Source organism: Lissotriton vulgaris, chromosome 8, assembly GCF_964263255.1.
Source record: "Lissotriton vulgaris chromosome 8, aLisVul1.2, whole genome shotgun sequence".
In the NCBI taxonomy this organism is placed as follows: Eukaryota; Metazoa; Chordata; class Amphibia; order Caudata; family Salamandridae; genus Lissotriton; species Lissotriton vulgaris.
Window position 1 is genome coordinate 811847749 of NC_141696.1, and position 19886 is coordinate 811867634.

The 19886-nt window shown below is 46.0% G+C and overlaps 1 protein-coding gene across 1 annotated transcript in view; it reads right to left on the bottom strand.

Moving 5' to 3' along the window:
- The window catches only part of TMEM255B (transmembrane protein 255B), a 1152151-nt gene that overhangs the window by 843897 nt on the left and 288368 nt on the right, over positions 1–19886 (bottom strand). The window contains exon 2 of the mRNA XM_086933386.1: positions 11691–11833. Within this exon, the coding sequence (XP_086789512.1) occupies positions 11691–11833 (143 nt within the window). The remainder of the gene's footprint in view (positions 1–11690; positions 11834–19886) is intronic.

Sequence of the window (19886 nt, forward strand, 5' to 3'; positions counted from 1 at the left end):
CATGAGATTAAAGATTTGACTGAGGAAGGTGTTTGGGAAAAGGTGGGAAGTTGGTTTGCAAGCTTGGGAAAAGGTATCATTGGGTATATTCTGAAGCCTATCATTATCATTGTGGTTTGTGTGATTTGTCTGTGGGGATTTGCGAGAGCCTATAAGTGGTACAGAGCGAATCAAGTTGAGAGATCACTTAGAGCGCAAGAGATAAGAATGGCTAGCCTGCAGGACAGTCATTATCAGAATATCAAGAATTTAGAGAAATTTCGACAGGAAAGAATGGCTACAATTTCTGTTTAGATCGGTTCTTCCAAGGAGTTGTGATTTTGGTGACAAAACTAGTCATTAAAGGGGGGAACTGATAGAGCGCCATGTTATTATGAGATTTGTAGGGGTGGATCATAATCACCGTTTGTTCGCACCCATATGTATACTCGAATTTAATTTGACACTGAATCATTAGAGAATGTAAATGTAATAATGGATTGTGTACGTGCAGTGTTAGAAAATTAGCTTGCGTTAATTGAAAATGTAATCAACATTTAAAATGTAAATGTAAATGTAAGGTCCATTTATATCGCGCAAGCAATCGCTCCAGGGAGCATCTGGGCGCCAATAGAGGGTCAACCAGATGAAAGAGGTTGCCTTACTGCTTAGGGAGACCAAAACCGGAGTCACACCAGTACTCTGGCCATTGAGTCTGGAAGATTGTAAATCCAGGTTTTCAATTGTTTGCGGAAATCAGATTCCTTGTCCAGTGCTCTTAAGGGAGGGGGAGCGCATTCCATGCTTTGGCACCCAATACCGCTAGGGATTTACCCCCGCGGGTTTTGAGTCTGAAACTTGGAATGGTCAAAAGATTGGCATTTGAAGACCGTAGTGCGCGATTTGGACAGTATTTGACAAATTTTTTTCTTAGGTACATGGGGCCTGAATTATGTACAGCGCGAAAGGTGATTGTCAATACTTTGTGGAGGACCCTTTTGGTTATAGGCAGCCAATGTAATACATTGAGGGCTTTGGTTGCTGAAGATTTTCTTGGCCATTTCAGAACGAGCCTTGCCGCCGCATGCTGTACCATCTGGAGTTTATGGGTAACCACCTTATTGGTACCAGCATACAGGCTGTTGCAGTAGTCGATGCGGGAAGTGACTAATGCAATCGTGACTGTTTTCCTAGCTTCGAGGGGCAGCAAGTCGAAGAACTTTCTGAGCATTTTTATTACCCCGAAGCAGGTGCCTGCCACTTTTGACGCCTGATGTTTGAAAGATAAGTCGGCGTCAAACTGTACCCCAAGGTTGCGAGCCGAGGAGGTAGTGTGAGGTGGTATTTCAGCCTTCTCGGGCCACCACAGTCTGGGGATGAACTCATTATTTGGGCCTATGGGCATGATCTCGGTCTTGCCTGTGTTACATTTTAAGTGGTTTTTCCGCATCCACTCAAAGGTGGCCGTTAAACAGCACTTAAGTTTTTCTTCCCAGACCTGGTTATCTTTGTCCATGACCAGGATCAGCTGAGTATCGTCGGCATATGCTATTACATCTATGCCGTAGGACGATATCAGCTGTATCAGGGGTGCAGTATAGACATTAAACAATGTCGGGCTCAGACTAGAACCTTGAGGTACTCCCGTTGACAGTGGCTTCTCACTGGAACGATATTCCCCCAAGGTCACCACTTGTCGGCTGTCACTAAGAAAGTTTTTTATCCACTCTAAGGCAGTACCTTTGATGCCAGATGTCATTAGCCGGTCTATTAAGATAGCATGTGAGACCGTGTCGAAGGCCGCCGACAGATCTAATAGTATCGGGACGGCCTTCTTGCCTTGGTCTAGAGCTGAGCGGATGGTTTCAGTGGTGAACAGGAGAGCCGATTCGGTGGAATGCTGAGTCCTAAAGCCAGCTTGGTTAGGGTGCCATACCTCATTCTCTTCCAGGAAGCGTGTCAGCTGTTTGTTCACTGTGGACTCAGTGATTTTGCACAGTGCTGGAAGTACTGAAATCGGACGAAGATTAGAGAGTGTGGTGGGGTCGGGGAGTTGTTTTTTTTGTAAGGGTTTTACGGCTGCCAATTTCCACTCAGGGGGGACGTAGGCAGTGGACAGAGAATTGTTAACGATGGTGTTTATGTCCGAGTTAACAATATCAGCAATGAGATGTAGGAGTCCTATAGGGCATGGATCAAACGGTGATCCTGACTTGGTAGCCAAGATAGCCCGTTTTGACTCCTCCAGGCTGATTGTACGAAAAGTTGTAAGCTGAGGGACTTCCTGCCTAGTATTTTCGGCCTCATATATTTGATCGAGGGTGGGAGCCTCAAAGTCCTTCGTCAGACCCTTAACCTTTCCCTCAAAGAAGTCTGCGATGGAATCACAAAGCGTTTGTGAGGGAGGGATGTCCTGCATTAGACATTTAGGTTTACTAAAGTCTTTTACGATATTAAAGATCCTCTTCTGTTTACTATTGGCTGTTGCTATGGCTGATGTGTAGTACTTTGTTTTGGCTTGTTTGATTAGTGCGTGGTACGCTTTCTTGGTCTTTTTATATTTACTGCGTTCTGTGCTGAGGTAATTTTTCCGCCAGCTACGTTCAGCCCGTCTAAGTTCCCCCTGTTTATTTTTGAGCTCTAGGTCAAACCAAGGGGCGGATCTCTTCTTATTCCCGGGTTTACGCTTGTGTCTTCCCTGTCCGGTCATGTTTTTTAGTTCCGTCATCCATTCCCTAAAGGTGTTTAGATTTGGGGGTCCTGCTGACTTAGGTTTACACTCTCTAGCTATTGGTATTAATTCGGGGTGCTTCATAGTGGCTTTCCAGTCCTCTTGTCTGGCCTGGTTATTTTTGCAGGTATGCTTATTGTTAGCATTGGATTCTGGTATGATTGAGAAAGGTATCAGTACATGGTCTGTCCATATTTGGGGCTTCAGCTGGTCTATTGATAAAGTATCTAAGTTGGTAGCAATACAATCGATCGTGTGTCCCGCCTCATGGGTGGCTGGGGTGTCGCATATTTTAAGACCCAACACTTCCATGGTTTCTCTAAAGGAGGCAGTGGATGCCTCAGTTATAGACTCCAGATGAATGTTCACATCCCCCAGCAGGGTAAAGTTTGAGTATCAATGGGCTTAGCGCTTCTCCCACACTTCCTAAAAAGTCAGAACTAGTGCCGGGGGGGCGATAGATTAAGGCCCCAGAGAAAGAGAAGTTGTCATGGATTTTAAGACTAAAGCCCATCCCTTCCGCATCCTTTATATCATGGAGTTCTGTCATTACACACCCAAAAATATCTCTGTGTATAATGGCCACTCCCCCCCGTTGCTCATTACCTCTGTCCACCCTCTGGATACTGTACCCTAAAGGTAGGGCATGTACCAAATCAGGAGTGCACCAGGGTTTGAGCCAAGTCTCAGTAATAAAGAGACAATCCAGGTTGTCATCTATAAGTAGGTCATGTATGTGCTGAGCATGTTTCGGTAGAGATCTAGCGTTAATTAAACCCGCTTTTAAAGTATGGGTGGGAGCAGTAAGTGTTGTAAGGGCGGATACCCGAGACCATGAAAATGCATTGTGGCATTTATGGCAGCTCACCGGACCTGTCCAGTCTGAAGGGTTTAAGTTGTGGCGCTCACAATCAGGGACTGGTTTTAATGCTAGTAGTTGTAGCCTGCTGTAGTATCTTTTATTGGTCCCAGCAGAGTCCTTAGCCCTATGCCCGGCCCATGCGCGGACGGGCGCAGACGGGCAGGACTCTGGCTTGACTCCGGCGCGAGTCCGGCGCGTCCGCTAATCGCGTCCGCTGCGCGGAGTCATCGCCGTCTATTTTTATAGCGGTGCCTCTCGCCCCTAAGTAAGGATCGCCCTACTCAAGATGGCCGCCGCAATAGTTCCACCCTTTCCAGCACATCAAACAGCCCTGAAATCGGCTGTATGGTCTGGGGGGGGCAGCGCTATGCAGGAGGAGTGCAACCAATCAATTTTAAAAGGTCAGTGATTTAAAATAATGTCTTTGCCCGAAATCGGCAGAGACACCACAGCGTCGCGCTAAATCCGCGCGCTGGTGCAGGGGGGAGAGGACACAGAGGGCAAGTGAAAACAGCAATCAAAATGTATTTTAAAATAGCAAGAGAGAAGAGTGACCGCCCGGCTCAAGCCTCAGGCGATAGTAGCAGTAATGGTATGCCAAAGTCCTTCTACTCTTTTTATAGCGGTGCCTCTCGCCCCTAAGTAAGGATCGCCCTACTCAAGATGGCCGCCGCAATCGTTCCACCCTTTCCAGCACATCAAACAGCCCTGAAATCGGCTGTATCGTCTGGGGGGGGGCAGCGCCATGCAGGAGGAGTGCAACCAATCAATTTTAAAATGTCAGTGATTTTAAAATAATGTCTCTGCCCGAAATCGGCAGAGACACCACAGCGTCGCGCTAAATCCGCGCGCTGGTGCAGGGGGGAGAGGACACAGAGGGCAAGTGAAAACAGCAATCAAAATGTATTTTAAAATAGCAAGAGAGAAGAGTGACCGCCCGGCTCAAGCCTCAGGCGATAGTAGCAGTAATCGCTGAAAATGTGACTGTTGTTGCTATTGCTTCAAGAATTATCCATGTGTAATGTAATGCATTAGATTTAAACGTGCATTATAAAAGTCTGCACATGTAGGGATGATCATAGTGCCTTAAATATGAGAAATGCAATGCTTAGAAAATGTAATATTATTAGCATTGTGTAGGTTTGAATGTATAAAGGCCTGTATTCAATGAAGATTCCCGTTTTGCCATGGAAGGCTTGTTTTTGGTTTCTTATGTTAGCAGAGTCGAGAAGGCCTGAAATGTATTTCTCCTTGGGAAGGCTCTCAATAGAATGCAGTCAGAAAAATGTGTACGTGCAAGGTTGCTCTGTTCACATGCTTTCTGTTGCAGGTGCAAGGACATTTTCCTCGTTAGCTAGACTGATGCTCATTGTTTTAGGAGTTAGGTATGGAGGAGACCTGTTACTTAGTTACAGTGGTATGTGATAACGAAACATCCATGCTGGAGACGCTTGGGATCCAAGGACAACTCAACGTTTCTTGGATGAAGAACAAGTTGTGGAAAATCACCTGCCGAAAATGTACGTCCAAAGGAGGTGTGTCGGTGTGTTTTAGGAGTTGTGCATTTTGTATCAGGGACAGTGCCCCGAGGGAGGACAAGCAGACGAGGGAGTAGAGGCAGATAAGTAGAGAGGGTTGACGAGAGTAGAGAGTCATTAGAAGGGTAAGAGAAGGGTTCAATTCTAGAAATGAAGGCTTAGACAGATTGACTCTTTTACAATATGAATGCACTGCTGAGGAAGTCTTCACATGCTGACACCTTTTCTTAGGTTTCTAGAAGGATACTATGTCATCTTACTGTTAGTGTAGGGACAGAACTAACCTAATTGAATTTTCTTTCTGTTATCTGATGAAGACCGCCTTAGATATTGGGTCTATTGTTACTTGTCTACTCTTTTTAGAATTGCTTAGACTTTTCACATTGCATCGAATTAGGTTAATTAGGAGAATGAACTTTGCATTAGTGCCTATGTATTTCTTCAACCTCGTAATGAGGTGCTTGTATGCTCAGTTGTTTCTGGTTTTGTGATAAAACCCTTAACTTTTAAGTAGAGTCAGTGATTTTTCCGAGTTTCATTGTTGAGTCTTATTGATGAAGATGATTTTATTGGATTTCTCCCTTTTACACTTCTTGGCAGATAAAAGGATCCAGTCGACCGAGATCCTTATAAATGGTAAAATCTGCTAAAATAGAGATAAGGATCAGGCGCAATCAGAACTTCCGACTGATCAACTTTTAGAAATAAATACATGTGAAAGTAAAATCAGCTGCTAATTTTTCCACCTTCAAGTATCATTTAAAACCTTTTTATCTCTATGCTCTCACAATTGACCTTGACTCGTCACTGACTGAATTGCTTTTTGATTTGTATATATTATTCGTGAATTCACCACTTTTAAGTACTATAGTAAGTGAAATGAATAAAATAAATAGTATTGGGTCCCACAAGGTAGAATGTGACATAAAATGCAGGATTGGAGTTTAACACAGTGCTTAACACGTTTTGTCTTGTTCTACAACCATTTTCACCAGGATAATTTCCACAGGTTGTCCTGGAGAAAGCGCTTGTTCAAATTTGCTGTGCTACGGTAGGTACCCCATGCAGTATTTATTTCATGGGATAATTATTCAATGCAGTAATTATCACACAACTCAGATTTCTGATTTGTGCACATACTCTTGATTCCACACAAGTTGGAACTTACGTCATTGGTTATAATGGATGACTTAGCAATGGTGTGCCTCTAAAAGCTAGCGATACAATAACTCTATCAATACCAGCCACCGAATTCAGAACTGCATGAGAGGGATCAGCACATGGAAGAGCAGGTACTGTCTTAAACTAAACTCAGAAAAGACAGAGGTGATTCTTTTGGGAAACAATGCCAATTTGGTCTTGGTGTAATCTTGGAAGACAAGCTGAATCTTAGAAAGCAAATTAATGCAGTCTTATTGTCCTCTTATGACACCCTTAGAATCTTAAAGAAAATATTAAACTTCCTCCCCATTAAATCAGAAAGACAGTGATTTCCACATTAAATCTCTCTAAATTGGATACCTGTGATGGTTTATACGTCAGTCTTCAGTCACAAAGTATTAACAAATTTCAGATAACATTCATTAAACACTGATCAAGTGAAAATTGTGCTGAGATGGAAAAGTCCTTTGTATGGTGATGGACATGCACTGCTACCCTGAATGCCCCAACAATAATGATGCTTGGCTCCCTAATGCTGATTTTTATTGCCATGGGCGAACATGAATCATGCATGTGTGCTATGACAGAGGACTGTGTCATGGTTCGCATTATTTTTGGACTGGGAGGGGCATCCAAAGCGCTACACTCATGCTTTTGAAAGGCTACTGCTTTTAGCAAGAGTTAAGCAGCACAAGCGCAGTGCTGGCATCATACTGTGTTGTGATCAGTATGATGGAACAGGTCTCTTTTACCTGAGTCACTGGAGTGAGGCCTTCAGGCTCACTCATTTAAAGTTTTGCTGCTTAACTCACTGGCCTACATTGGTTTTGTGAGAAGTGCGGCGCAACATTGTGTGGGACACGTGCTGGGTGTATCTGTGCTAGTGAATGTACAATACAGAGATAATGCAGTGCTGTGCAGTTAGTGTACATTAAATGCATGCTCTGGGTGTACGTTCACCTGTGAATTATACAATACATGAAGGATGTAGTGCTGTGCAGGGTAGGTATGCTATGTGCATGTGCTGAGCGTATGTCTGCCTGTGACCTGCACAATACATGGAAGACTCTGGGTTCCATTTTGGGAGAACCGGGACTGACTTGAGAAACATGTGGAGAGGAAATAGATGAATCCCCCCCTGACAGATTTGTGTATTGGTGCATTCCTGTAAGCTGAGTAGGACACACTGGATGAAGGGAGAGCCAGGCTCTCAAGTACACTTCAAAGGCTGCTCTTTTATTCAGAGAGAGGTCACTCAGGAGCAGTCTGGACACATCACAGCAAGGAGATGAGGCTGATAAGAGAATCATAAAGAGCAGGCAGAGGTAACCTTTTGATACACATATTACTGTAACTAACATCCAAGTGTGAACATCGAGTCACGCCCATGGCTTGTGTGGTGGGCTGTCAGGTTTGGAGTTGCTCCTGTTGTGACAGACTGCTCTCTGGAGGAAGGGCAGGGCAGAGGAGAGGGCACATAAAAAGGAAGCCGACTCCCAACATTAACTCCGCAGACACAGGTTCTAAATTATATTTGGTGTCTGGAAATGGACTATAGGGAGGGGAGCTCAAGACCCCAAAATCGTCAACAATTGAGCAGAAATTTGGACTGTGTAAGGAGGAGAAGCTATACAAGACTTCTGCCTGAGACCAGGACTGGGGTCAAGGTCTGCCACTCTCCCAGCTGGGTGAGGGACATCATGAAAGGAATCAAAGACCACCTGTCCTTAGAACCTGGAGCACCAGCGCCTGCCTGCTTCCCAAGACCAGAGTGCCTGTAAAGGGGAGAAGTGCGTTGGAGCGAGAGAGAGGTTCAGTGGGGGTATCCTAGTGACTTGGTCCCTGTAGTGAGGTATGAAGAGACCAATCGGCTTGTTGCCTGCATGCAGGGAAAAGTCAGCTACTCCTGAATGCCAGAGGACGGGCCACCATGAAGATTGCTGCCATGCCAATTGGGCCATTGTCCGCATGTGGAACCAAGTCAGCGACTCTATATGCCAGTTGGGGGCCGCCGTGAAAATTGCTGCTGTGCCAATATGGCTGTAGAATGTGTGTAGATGAGAAACAGTGAATCTGTATACCAGAAGGGACCACCAGGACAAGGCAAGGAGCAGGGTCTGGTTTAGATTAAGACCAGACTGGCAACCGGCAATTCAATGGGAGGCTATAAGGGTGTGGGGCAGTTTTGTTACTTTGGACCGGTTTTGATACAAGGGGCCAGTTTTGTTACAAAGGGCTGGGTTTGCAGCAGTGATGCATTATTGGCAACCGGAAACAAAATCATCAGGCCAGCATAATCCACTCAGCACTTACTTTTATTTACAGCCTCCCTGTCTTTTGAAATAAGTTGTGGTTTTAAAAGCACCCTCTACAAAGTTCCTCGTATATCCAGCAACTTTCAGGCAACAAAAAAAGTGTTACGATATCTTTGGTGATTAATCTTCCTGCTGGAGTTTAACACAGTGAGCTATGAACTGCATTCAAAGAGCTGCCAGCAAACTGCATGGTAGAGGTTAGAAAGCTATGGTTTTCCCCAGTCTTTTATTATCTGAATGTTGCTAAAAAAGATTTGTTCGGGTGGAAATAAATTGCTATTAGTAAAGCCAACCCTAAACACTGTGTTAGATTTCTGAATCCTGAGTTTGTGCTTCTCCAGACCAAACACCCTCATAAAATACCTCCCAGGATGGATAACGTGAATATTTCACCTCGTAGTACCCTTTGTCTTATGTAACATTTACTATACACTATTTATACACATATTGTCTCTATATGTGTGTGATGTCAAGTGCTCTAACACCCTACACTGGTATGAGAGGTGCTATACAAAAATGAAATACAGTTGAGAGACGGCCTAGGACGAGATCAGGGGCACGGTTGGAGTGTGACATTGAGGGAATCAATGAAGGACCGCAACAAAGATGGTCATACCCCAGTGCACTGTAAGATCCTCATTCACTATACTATAAAAGCTCATATAATTTAATACATAATGAAAAATGTGTTTTAGCATGAACATTTTTTTTTTCTCCAAATTTTATTGAGGGAGAACCCTTCAAACTTCCCTTGTTGTGGTCAAGCTCGCTCACTGCACTTGCTACACAAGGTACAGGGGCTGGTCTGACAAAATTTGCCAGGGCTGCTTCCCAGTCTTTCAAAGGAAGGAGGATGCCATAGAAACCCGAATGGGCCCAAAGTGTGATTGAGGACCAGCCACAGGGGAGTGGCAACCCCTCCACCTACCTGTGGGGATCCCCTCAAGAAACTTACCAGAATCGAAGGAGGATTGAGATCCCCCTGGCTGCTCCCTCTGCAGGACCACGCATGAGGAACTCAAGAACACAAGACCGCAGTTTGAAATATTTATCGGAGGCAGCTGCAGCATCTTTATCTTCCAAAAATGGGGCGCGCTCAGATAATCTGGTTGCTCGTATAAGCTGTTGCTAGTAAGACTGACTAATGGGCCAGATAACCCTGGGGAAACTTGCCTGCTAGACAGCGTTTTGGTGCTGTCACACATCTGACTTTATTAAAGAGTTGGAGTGGGACTCTTGAGACTCGAGCCATTAGTGGGGCTTAACCTGAATGTCGCCTATAGTGAATGGGGAATATCCACCACTACTGCTAGGAGGAGAAAGTGGGACTCAGGGACCGCCTATAAAACATCTCTGACCTCTGGGGACGGTGTGCATTGTTTGGGAATGTCATATTTATGCTGTGTTCATATATCAAATCAAATCAAAGCAAACTTTATTCGCTTAAACAACCATAAAAGCATCCTAAAAACAAAAGCATTTTCACATTTCATCACAAGGAGGTACGATAAAGTGCATTTAGATCTCAGTTGCAAGCCCAAAATACATTATACATAAAGTATCATATGCAAGTGCATATATGTGAACAGTCTCTCCTTTAAAAACAGTGGTCGTAATATACGTTTCCTTAAATCTCTATAAAAGCCACAGAATAAAATAAAATGCAGAGTTGTCTGGTCTGACTTTCCATCACAAGGACACTTTGGGAGATGTCCTATCCACTTCCTCATGGATGGAAATGCAATTAAAAAGTGGGCTATTCCCATTCTTAATCTAGTGAGATAAAATGTATGTCTTGTATTTGTAACCTGGATTAAATAATGTTGAAACCCTGTCCCCAGTGTCCTGTCATTATGTGCCTTAATCATCAGTTTTGAATTAGCCTCGACTTCCCTTAACCTGCTCCGAGGGGAAACATCCTTTACCACGCAGATTTTACTCCGCAAGGCTTTAACAACGCGTCCATTACAACGCAAGTCGTAACCACGACTTGCGCTGGAGGGCGCTAGAGGATTAAGAATAGTATATTTACTATTCCAACACCTTCCCAAGTGTCCACGGGGACTGGTGTTAGAATAGTAAATTATACTATTCTCAATCCGCGCCCCCAACGCAAGTTGTGGTAACGACTTGCGTTGTAAGGGACGCGTTGTTAAAGCACGCGTAGTGACGGTACGCATCGTACCGTCATACATCCTGCTCCGAGATTCTATAATGGCAGTTTTCCAATCCTTTTTATTATTCTCGAGTATTTGAAGGGGATTATTAAAAACATAATTTTCAGCACACTCCTTTAAAAGATTATTAATATACATCAACCATGGGAACTTTTTCCCATGTTCTAGTACAAGGCAATCCTTCATAATGTCCTGGGTGAATTTTGTGCGCTCCTTACTCCATATTCCATACCAGGTATTTAAACTTGCCAGGCTAATAAAATCCTTAATATAACGAGCACCCAACTCTTTGTGTACGCTATATATGGGGGTAGATTTTGCAACAGCTAACAATCTCCGAAGAAAATTATTTTCTTGGGTCTGGAGGATGGAATGATTTGTTACTCCCCATAGCGCAGCACCATAACATGTTCCTGATAAACACTTACTTTTATACAATTCCATAATTTCCCTTATATAAATACTCCCTTTTTCATAAAAGCAAGTATTTGACTGGACAGTCGTTTATTGCTGCTGCTGAATATATTTTGAGTTGTGAGGCTGTGTTCACCAAGCCCCATGACTATCTCCCATTCCCTATTAAGAAGCCTTTTATAGCTTGGCCCGCGTTACCACTATGAGTGAAGTGCTGAAGGGGTAGGTGGTGGGGAGAAACTCAACAGACGATGAGAATGACGAGGGAAAACTAAATAAATTATGATTTTTCCCTAGTCGTCACCTTTCAAGTCCTCCCTCACCCCGCTCCACCGCTCTTACCTGCACAAGCTGCTCCTGAGGGTTGGTGGGTGCAAATTTTATCATTTGGACCATAGACTGAATTTAGTTAACAATGCATAATTTGAAATATTACCATCCTCTGAGACAACTTGGTGCACAGTCTTGATTCTGAAATTTAGTTAAGTTTAAATATATTGGTAAGACACTCACAATGATGCCAGGGTAGTAACCGCCCACTGTTACGTTCGATGTTCTTGTGGTTGCTGCAAGGCCTATGGTCAGGATGAAGAGAGACACGACCAGTAGGGAAATGGCAAACCAAAGAGAGGTCCTCTTTCTTTTGGTAAAATTTCCTGCAAGAAAACAGATAGACCAGTTGTTATGGCAAGCATTCTGAACCCTGCATACAAATTAACTGCTTCCCTAGCCACTGGCCATAATCCCCAGTATGTCCCTTGGTTTCTATAAACAATGCTTAAACGTGTCACGAAATAATTACGTACGAATGAGCAGCCATGCTAAGGCTCAGATTGATTTTAAGGGCCAAATGTACAAACTTTTCATTTTGCAAGTTCCTAATTGCTATTTTTTCGACTCGGAATTAGAAACTAGCAAAATTAAATGTAATAATGTGTCCCAAATGGGTCGCAAGGGTCCTGCCTCATCAATATTCATGAGGCAGGTTGGAATTTGTGACCTATTGGTAATGAGCAATAACACAGTGACAGCAGACCACCATGTCTGTGTTTGCTTTTAAAATAAAGCAACGTTTTTTTTCAAATGCAGTCCATTTTCCTTAGAGGCAAACAAGATGCATTTTAAAAAAAAAATTATGAAAAGTTTTCTTTTCAATTTTTTAAGGACAGGCAGTGGTCCGTGGGACCACTGCCTGCTCTGGAAAATCTGTTGGCCCCACATTCAAAAAGGAGAAGGGGTCCCTAGGAGACCCCTTCCCCTATTAGGAAGGGACGCCCTTTATAGTGACTCGTAAACCATATTTTGCGCAAGTCTGTAATAGGTTACTGACTCATAAAATAGGGTTGGTACATGCCAAAAGAATTTTACCAGTCGCAAACGGCCTGATGGGCCTTTTGCATCCAGTAGAATGCTTGCTTCATACATCTGGATGCATGACCAATTGCTGTTTGCATTGAGATCAAAGTTCTGAGATTTGCATCAAACACCACACCTCTGCGATTGTGCTCTGATACATTTCAGCAGATATAAATACCAAATTCACCACAGTAATATCAATTCCATATGTAATTCCTAATTTTCCAAAGGAAAGCTTGTATCACAAAGTATTTACCCCACCTGGTAAATACCGTAATCTGTGGTATCTGCCGTATCTACAGGGTGTGGTAAATACATCACCCTTTATCAACCAAGTCGATACCAGGGCCTACATATATGACCTTCATGATTCAATCTATTTCAAATGTGAATAATACTCAAACCACGGTAAAGACCTGTGTCACATTTACCAGGGCTTTACTTCAAACATGACACGTATAGCACAAATGCATACCTGGGACTTCCCTGTAATCATAGGATTTGTCATTCAGTATACTTACCGTTCGTCATTAATCATTCCCTTTGGATATAAATTTCCTAGAAAGAAAAACAAAAGACATGGGGGCATGTTCACGAGAAAATGTTGGAGAGCTGAGCTGCACCACATTCAGCACCACTGTGCTACAACATTTTCAAAACACAGGGATGCGCCATATTCACAAGAATATGGCGCACCCCTGTGTTTTCCCTAGCACTGGCGCTAAATTTAGCTGTCTACCTCCAACACGAGGGTGCCTGTGTTGCAGGGAAAGATTGTTTATGTGCAAGAAGATGTCCCTTCCTGCACATGAACAATCACTAATGGCATGCACATAAACAGTCACTAATGGCAATTTGTTACTTCTATGTGTGCTGCAGAATGTAGAATGCATAGAGGTAGGAATTCACCACTATTTAATGATTATTTATGTGCAGGAAACAACACTTTCCTGCAAGCATACAATAATTAATGGCATTTTGCTCTTTCTATGTGTGCTGCGTTGTTGTGGTGGAACGCCCACAGCAACGCCCATTGCACGCCCCTTTCACGGCTAAGTGATGCGTGTAAAAAGGGCCTTCTTTACAATGTGGGAACTCTAACTTTGTTGCTGCCCGCCCGTGGATACTGGCAGGAAGGAGAGCCTGCACTTCGTGACAGCAGAGGATTCCTGAGACTTTCTTTCTCCCCCTCGTTACTCCTCACCTCGCGGTACCCGCTTCGCGGGTCCCGCAGCGCCTTGCGCATAGGAGCCAGCAGACCCTGGAACTGTAACCAGCTGAGGACAGGAGGCGCGGGCAGGTGAGCTAGCCGGCGGGGCTGCGAGCACGCAGGCAGGGACTCCGATGACCAGGAGCCCCTGCGCGCCCATTTGACACACCTGGGCTGCTCTCCCCGCTGGCCACGCCCCCCGCCCTCAGTCCAGTAAAAGCGGCAGTTTTGCTTTGTAATTCGGAACTCTAACTTTGTTGCTGCCCGCCCGTGGATACTGGCAGGAAGGAGAGCCTGCACTTCGTGACAGCAGAGGATTCCTGAGACTTTCTTTCTCCCCCTCGTTACTCCTCACCTCGCGGTACCCGCATCGCGGGTCCCGCAGCGCCTTGCGCATAGGAGCCAGCAGACCCTGGAACTGTAACCAGCTGAGGACAGGAGGCGCGGGCAGGTGAGCTAGCCGGCGGGGCTGCGAGCACGCAGGCAGGGACTCCGATGACCAGGAGCCCCTGCGCGCCCATTTGACACACCTGGGCTGCTCTCCCCGCTGGCCACGCCCCCCGCCCTCAGTCCAGTAAAAGCGGCAGTTTTGCTTTGTAATTCGGAACTCTAACTTTGTTGCTGCCCGCCCGTGGATACTGGCAGGAAGGAGAGCCTGCACTTCGTGACAGCAGAGGATTCCTGAGACTTTCTTTCTCCCCCTCGTTACTCCTCACCTCGCGGTACCCGCATCGCGGGTCCCGCAGCGCCTTGCGCATAGGAGCCAGCAGACCCTGGAACTGTAACCAGCTGAGGACAGGAGGCGCGGGCAGGTGAGCTAGCCGGCGGGGCTGCGAGCACGCAGGCAGGGACTCCGATGACCAGGAGCCCCTGCGCGCCCATTTGACACACCTGGGCTGCTCTCCCCGCTGGCCACGCCCCCCGCCCTCAGTCCAGTAAAAGCGGCAGTTTTGCTTTGTAATTCGGAACTCTAACTTTGTTGCTGCCCGCCCGTGGATACTGGCAGGAAGGAGAGCCTGCACTTCGTGACAGCAGAGGATTCCTGAGACTTTCTTTCTCCCCCTCGTTACTCCTCACCTCGCGGTACCCGCATCGCGGGTCCCGCAGCGCCTTGCGCATAGGAGCCAGCAGACCCTGGAACTGTAACCAGCTGAGGACAGGAGGCGCGGGCAGGTGAGCTAGCCGGCGGGGCTGCGAGCACGCAGGCAGGGACTCCGATGACCAGGAGCCCCTGCGCGCCCATTTGACACACCTGGGCTGCTCTCCCCGCTGGCCACACCCCCCTGTACGCCAACCAACCAGTAAGTGCCCATAGACTATACCTTGAACTATTGTCCCCGCTGCGCGGGAGCGCACGGGAGCGCGCCGGGAGAAGCCCGGGACAAGGGCGGGACCGTCTGTGGCCGTCCGGGGCCGCAGGAGGCCGGGCTGGGCCACCCCGATAACATCTAGATTCCAAGGTATTGTTCCACCGTTTGATATACTAGTCGATACGTGACTTGGAGATACTTTTGCAGGGGAGCTCTTTATACTATGGCTGGCACAACAAGTACTTCCACATTATTGCTATCAAAGTCAGACTTAGAACCGGCCGCTATGGGCCCGCTTGACTCTTATTTCAAACGCTTGCCACAGGATATTGACAAAGAGATTGCCCTGGCGGAAAGACGAGCTGGGCGTAGGCTCTCGATAGAGCTTTTGAAAAACCCGCCTGAAAAAAACCAAGGTTTAAACTTTCCTGCCCTGGTTACACCATTGTCATCTATTGTTTTACCAGTCACCCAGGACTTACTATTTGACATACCCCCCCTGATTGAGCTAGTGGATACCCCTTCAGCAGTCACTGCAGGAACTGGTTTGTCTGTTGAGCACTTTGATGCACCCAGTCATTCATCGAAAGAAAATGTAGTTCTAGAAAAATCTTGTTTGCATGTGGATATGCTTAAACCCAAGCCTGGTGTTAAAAGGAAATGGGGAGTTACTGTCAAAAAAGCACAAGCACAAAAACCTGTGAGAAAGCATAGGAAGCTGGGTTCTAAATCATCCTTTAGCCATGCCCCTGCAAAGAATGAAGTAGTAATGCCGAGGGGGGAGGAAATAGCAGTCCAACTAGAAGTGGACTCAATAAATTTGGTGCCTCCTGCAAATTTGGCAGCCCCAGCCAATGATCCAATTTTTCCAGAACCCCCGGGGTTACCCTCTCCTAATCATGATTTCCTGGTAGAAGTGGGGAAAATAATGCGTTCCCTTTTACACCCTGTTGAGCTTAGACTCCAAAAGCTAGCCGACCAACTTGACCATCTAGAGCAAGCTAGCTTGGATAATTTCTTTTCCATTAAATCTTTGTTCAAGTCTGGAAATAGATTGCGTGAGAATGGGAAACCCTCACAGTTAGCTATCAAAGACCAGGAAGTGGTGTTGGTGGACTTGCAATCCCCGCCTGTAAGTGTCACCCCTGTCCAGGAAACCAAAGGGGTGAACAGTAAGACTGTATCCAACACAATTCCCTCTAAAATTAGCACTAACAGTGGGAACACTAAATCCTCTAACAAGGTTAATGGGAGTTGTAATGTTGCTGTAAAAACCCCACCCACCACTACTAGAAAAAATACCACGTCTTTGCCGATTGGGCAGGGGAAAACCATGGCCAAAAGGCCAGGAAAGGGTAAATCGCCCTCCAGTAATGGCATTGGGAATAAGGTGGGGCCTACAACTATTACAGGAGTGGGTAGTGGTCCCATGAGGGAGGCCCCTAGCATTGGGAATAGGACCAATACTGTTGCGGCAGTGGAAAACACCCTTATACATTGCCGTGTTCCCCCGGAGCAAGCACCCACAAAACCCCATATAACTAAATTCCTGGCTAAGACTCCTCCAGTACAGCTCACCCCGGACTCCTACCCATATGTGGCCATACTCACTAATGTCCCACCCCTAATGGAGGGTCAAAAAGAAACCTTTGACATGCTAAAAAACAAAGCCATGCACTGGCTTCGTGTCAATAGACCTCTGCCAGGGGGAGTGGACGGCCTGATAATTGGGGCAAGAAGAGTCAACTGGATAGGGAACACCCTAAAAAAGCAGGGGGGTGAGTGTATCATAATTAATTTTCAGGATCCTAGGGTTGTGGGGCTGATAACGGGACCAGGATGGAATATTAGTATTGGAGGGATTGGGGTTGTGGACCTAACTTTCTTCTACCCGAGACCTGTCACCCAGTCAGGGGGTTGTTGGGAGTACCCGAGATCTGTTATTCCGATTGGGGTAGAGGCTGGTCCCATGGCTGTGCCCACTGCAAGTACAAACATGTATTATTTACCGGCATGTATCCCACAGAATGGGCAGGGACAGATGAGGTGGGGATATTGACAGAGCCCAGATGTCCAATCGCCTCCGGTGGGGGAATGGGTTGGGGGAAGTAACACTGGCGGAAAAATGTCAAATAATGAAGATGAAACGAGTTTAACCTCGGAAATAGAGAATATGTGTGATGGGAGTAATATTGCAAGTCCTGTGGGCTATGTGGGTGAACTAGCTATCCCAATCACTATTAGCATCAAGGAGGGAATAGTTGCTAATTGTACAGATATTGTCGTGGGAGAGAACTGTGATTGTAGGACGCGAGTTGATTTGTTGCCCATGGTATCTATTGAAAAGGGGACTTGTATAGAAAACACCCTGGAGAACTTTTTGTCGTGGAACATAGCGGGGCTGGGGGCTAGATTATTGTCACAGCAATGGATTGACTTTGTAAGTGGATTCGAAATGTGCCTATTCCAAGAGACGTGGGCTTGTGACCCAATACATTTCCCAGGTTACTTAAATTTTTGTATACCAGCCACGAGAGGCCCCAGGGGCAGACCCATGGGTGGCCTCGCAATTTGGATCAAGCAAAATTCAAAGGTTAAAATAAAAGTGATTGATCTAGGGTGCAAGGACATACAATTATTAAGGTTATCTGTAGGAAAGGGTGGCGTGATAGATATTTACAATATATATGCCAGGGGCACGAGTCTTGGGAATTCTGCCACCCTAGAGGTCCTATCCGCCTCCCTAGATTCCCAGTCACTTGGAAACAGAGTAATTTTGGCTGGTGATTTGAATAGGACATTTGAGCCTTTAGAAAATACTGCACACCCAATAGGAATGGAGGAGGATGCCCTCTGGGGCGTCCCAAATCTAAACCTCGTACCTGTGAAGCGGTGGTCAAAAGACATTCTTTTGTTGAACGCGCTATGTCTAGAGTATGGTTTGAGGGCCCTTAATGGCAGGACAAAAAGCGACCAAGGTGGCAATTGCACATTCGATAATGGGTATAACAAAAGTAGGATCGACTACGTCATCTGTAGTTTTGAGTTATGGTGTGGTGTGGGTGACATGGAAATTGTGGGGAGAGTTGAAAGTGATCATAACCCCCTTTGTGTCTCCCACTCATGGTGGAGGTCCGCACGAACTAATTTAGTTTCAGGTAATGGGAATGTACCTGTCATGACTAATGACTTAAGACGGGTGAGATGGCCGTATGTCCTGGCCAATTTGTCCACTTTGGAGTCCATTAAATTGGAGACAGTCAATGCTATTGCTGCCATGACAAAAGCAGACCCTGTAATACCAGACTCGGTTGAATTAACTGATATACATGACACCTTCTTTTCTGTGATAAAACCGCACTTTACCAAGCCAGCAAAGTATAACAGAAAAGCGCCAATCACTATGGCGTCCTGGTTCAACAAGCAGTGCAGGGTAGCCAGACTGGAGTTGGGCAGAGCACTTAAAAGCAGGGTTAGGGCTACGATTAGCGCCAGTAGGAAACATTATAATGATAGTATCCGCCTGGCCAAGAAGTTGTGGGACGAGGAGTATTGGGAGGAGTTACTCGCTGCTTCAGGGCAGAAGGATTCCAGGCTTTTCTGGAAAACCGTGAAATGGGGAAGAGGGGGCGTCTCTAATCAACCCGACAACAATGTCGATGAGGCATTGTGGGTCGAGTATTTTAAACCCCAGTATGCTGAGAGCAGGGATCTAATGGCCATAGAACCAATCCCCATGATATTCTGTAAGGGTGATTTATTTTCATGCAAGGATGCGGAACACGTAATAGCAAGTTTGCAGGGGGGGAAAGCCCCCGGGCTGGATGGAATCCCCTCAGATATCTTTAAACACGACAAGGCCCAGTGGGCAAAATACGCGACCTTGTTGGGAAATGGCCTAGCGAAAGGGGCTAAAATCCCAAATATATGGAAGGGGGCAATAATAATACCGATCTTTAAGAAAGGCGATCGGTCACTACCAGCAAATTATAGACCAATAAGTTTGTTGGCCACCATGCAAAAAGTGGTGGGGAAGATGCTGGTCGACAAACTTATGGCCTGGGTAGATGATAATAATGCGTTATCCCCCTTTCAGGCAGGATTCAGACGTGCAACTAGTACGGTCGACCAAATTTTTCGCTTCACCATGTTGCGGTGGGGGACTGTACTCCTGGGCAAAGGAAGGCTCTATGTAGCATTTGTAGATCTCAGGGCCGCCTTTGATCTGGTGCCCAGGCGCACGCTGTGGGAGGTTTTGTTTAAATTAGGGGTCCCACCTGATTTGCTTACGCTGATAATGCGTCTGCATGAAAGTAACTACGCAAAGGTCCAGTGGGGGAGGAATGGGGAATCCACTGCTAACTTCCCAGTTGAGCGGGGGGTCCGGCAGGGATGTGCTATGGCACCCCTGCTGTTCTCCCTGTTCATTAATGGCATTGTGGACAGGATTTTGGACGCAATGGTCGATGCACCTTCGTTAGCGGGCATCAGAGTCCCCATTCTGATGTTCGCTGACGACACCTTGATCGTGTCTAAAACCCCGTCGGGCCTCCAGAGAGCTTTGAACATTTTCGACTCATTTTGCAAGGAACGGGGCCTAGAGGTTAATGTAAATAAGACTAAGTTGATGGCCTTTGGGCAAAAGTGCCACTCTCGACCCAATGTTTCTTTGAACAATATCAAGCTTGAGTCGGTAGATGTTTTCACGTATCTCGGGGTAGAGATATCAAGTAAACCGGGTTGGTCACGACACATAGAGAAGGCGGTGTTGAAACATCAGCAGATTTCTGGTGTACTCAGGGTTGAGCAAATAAAATCTAAAACCAGGCCCAT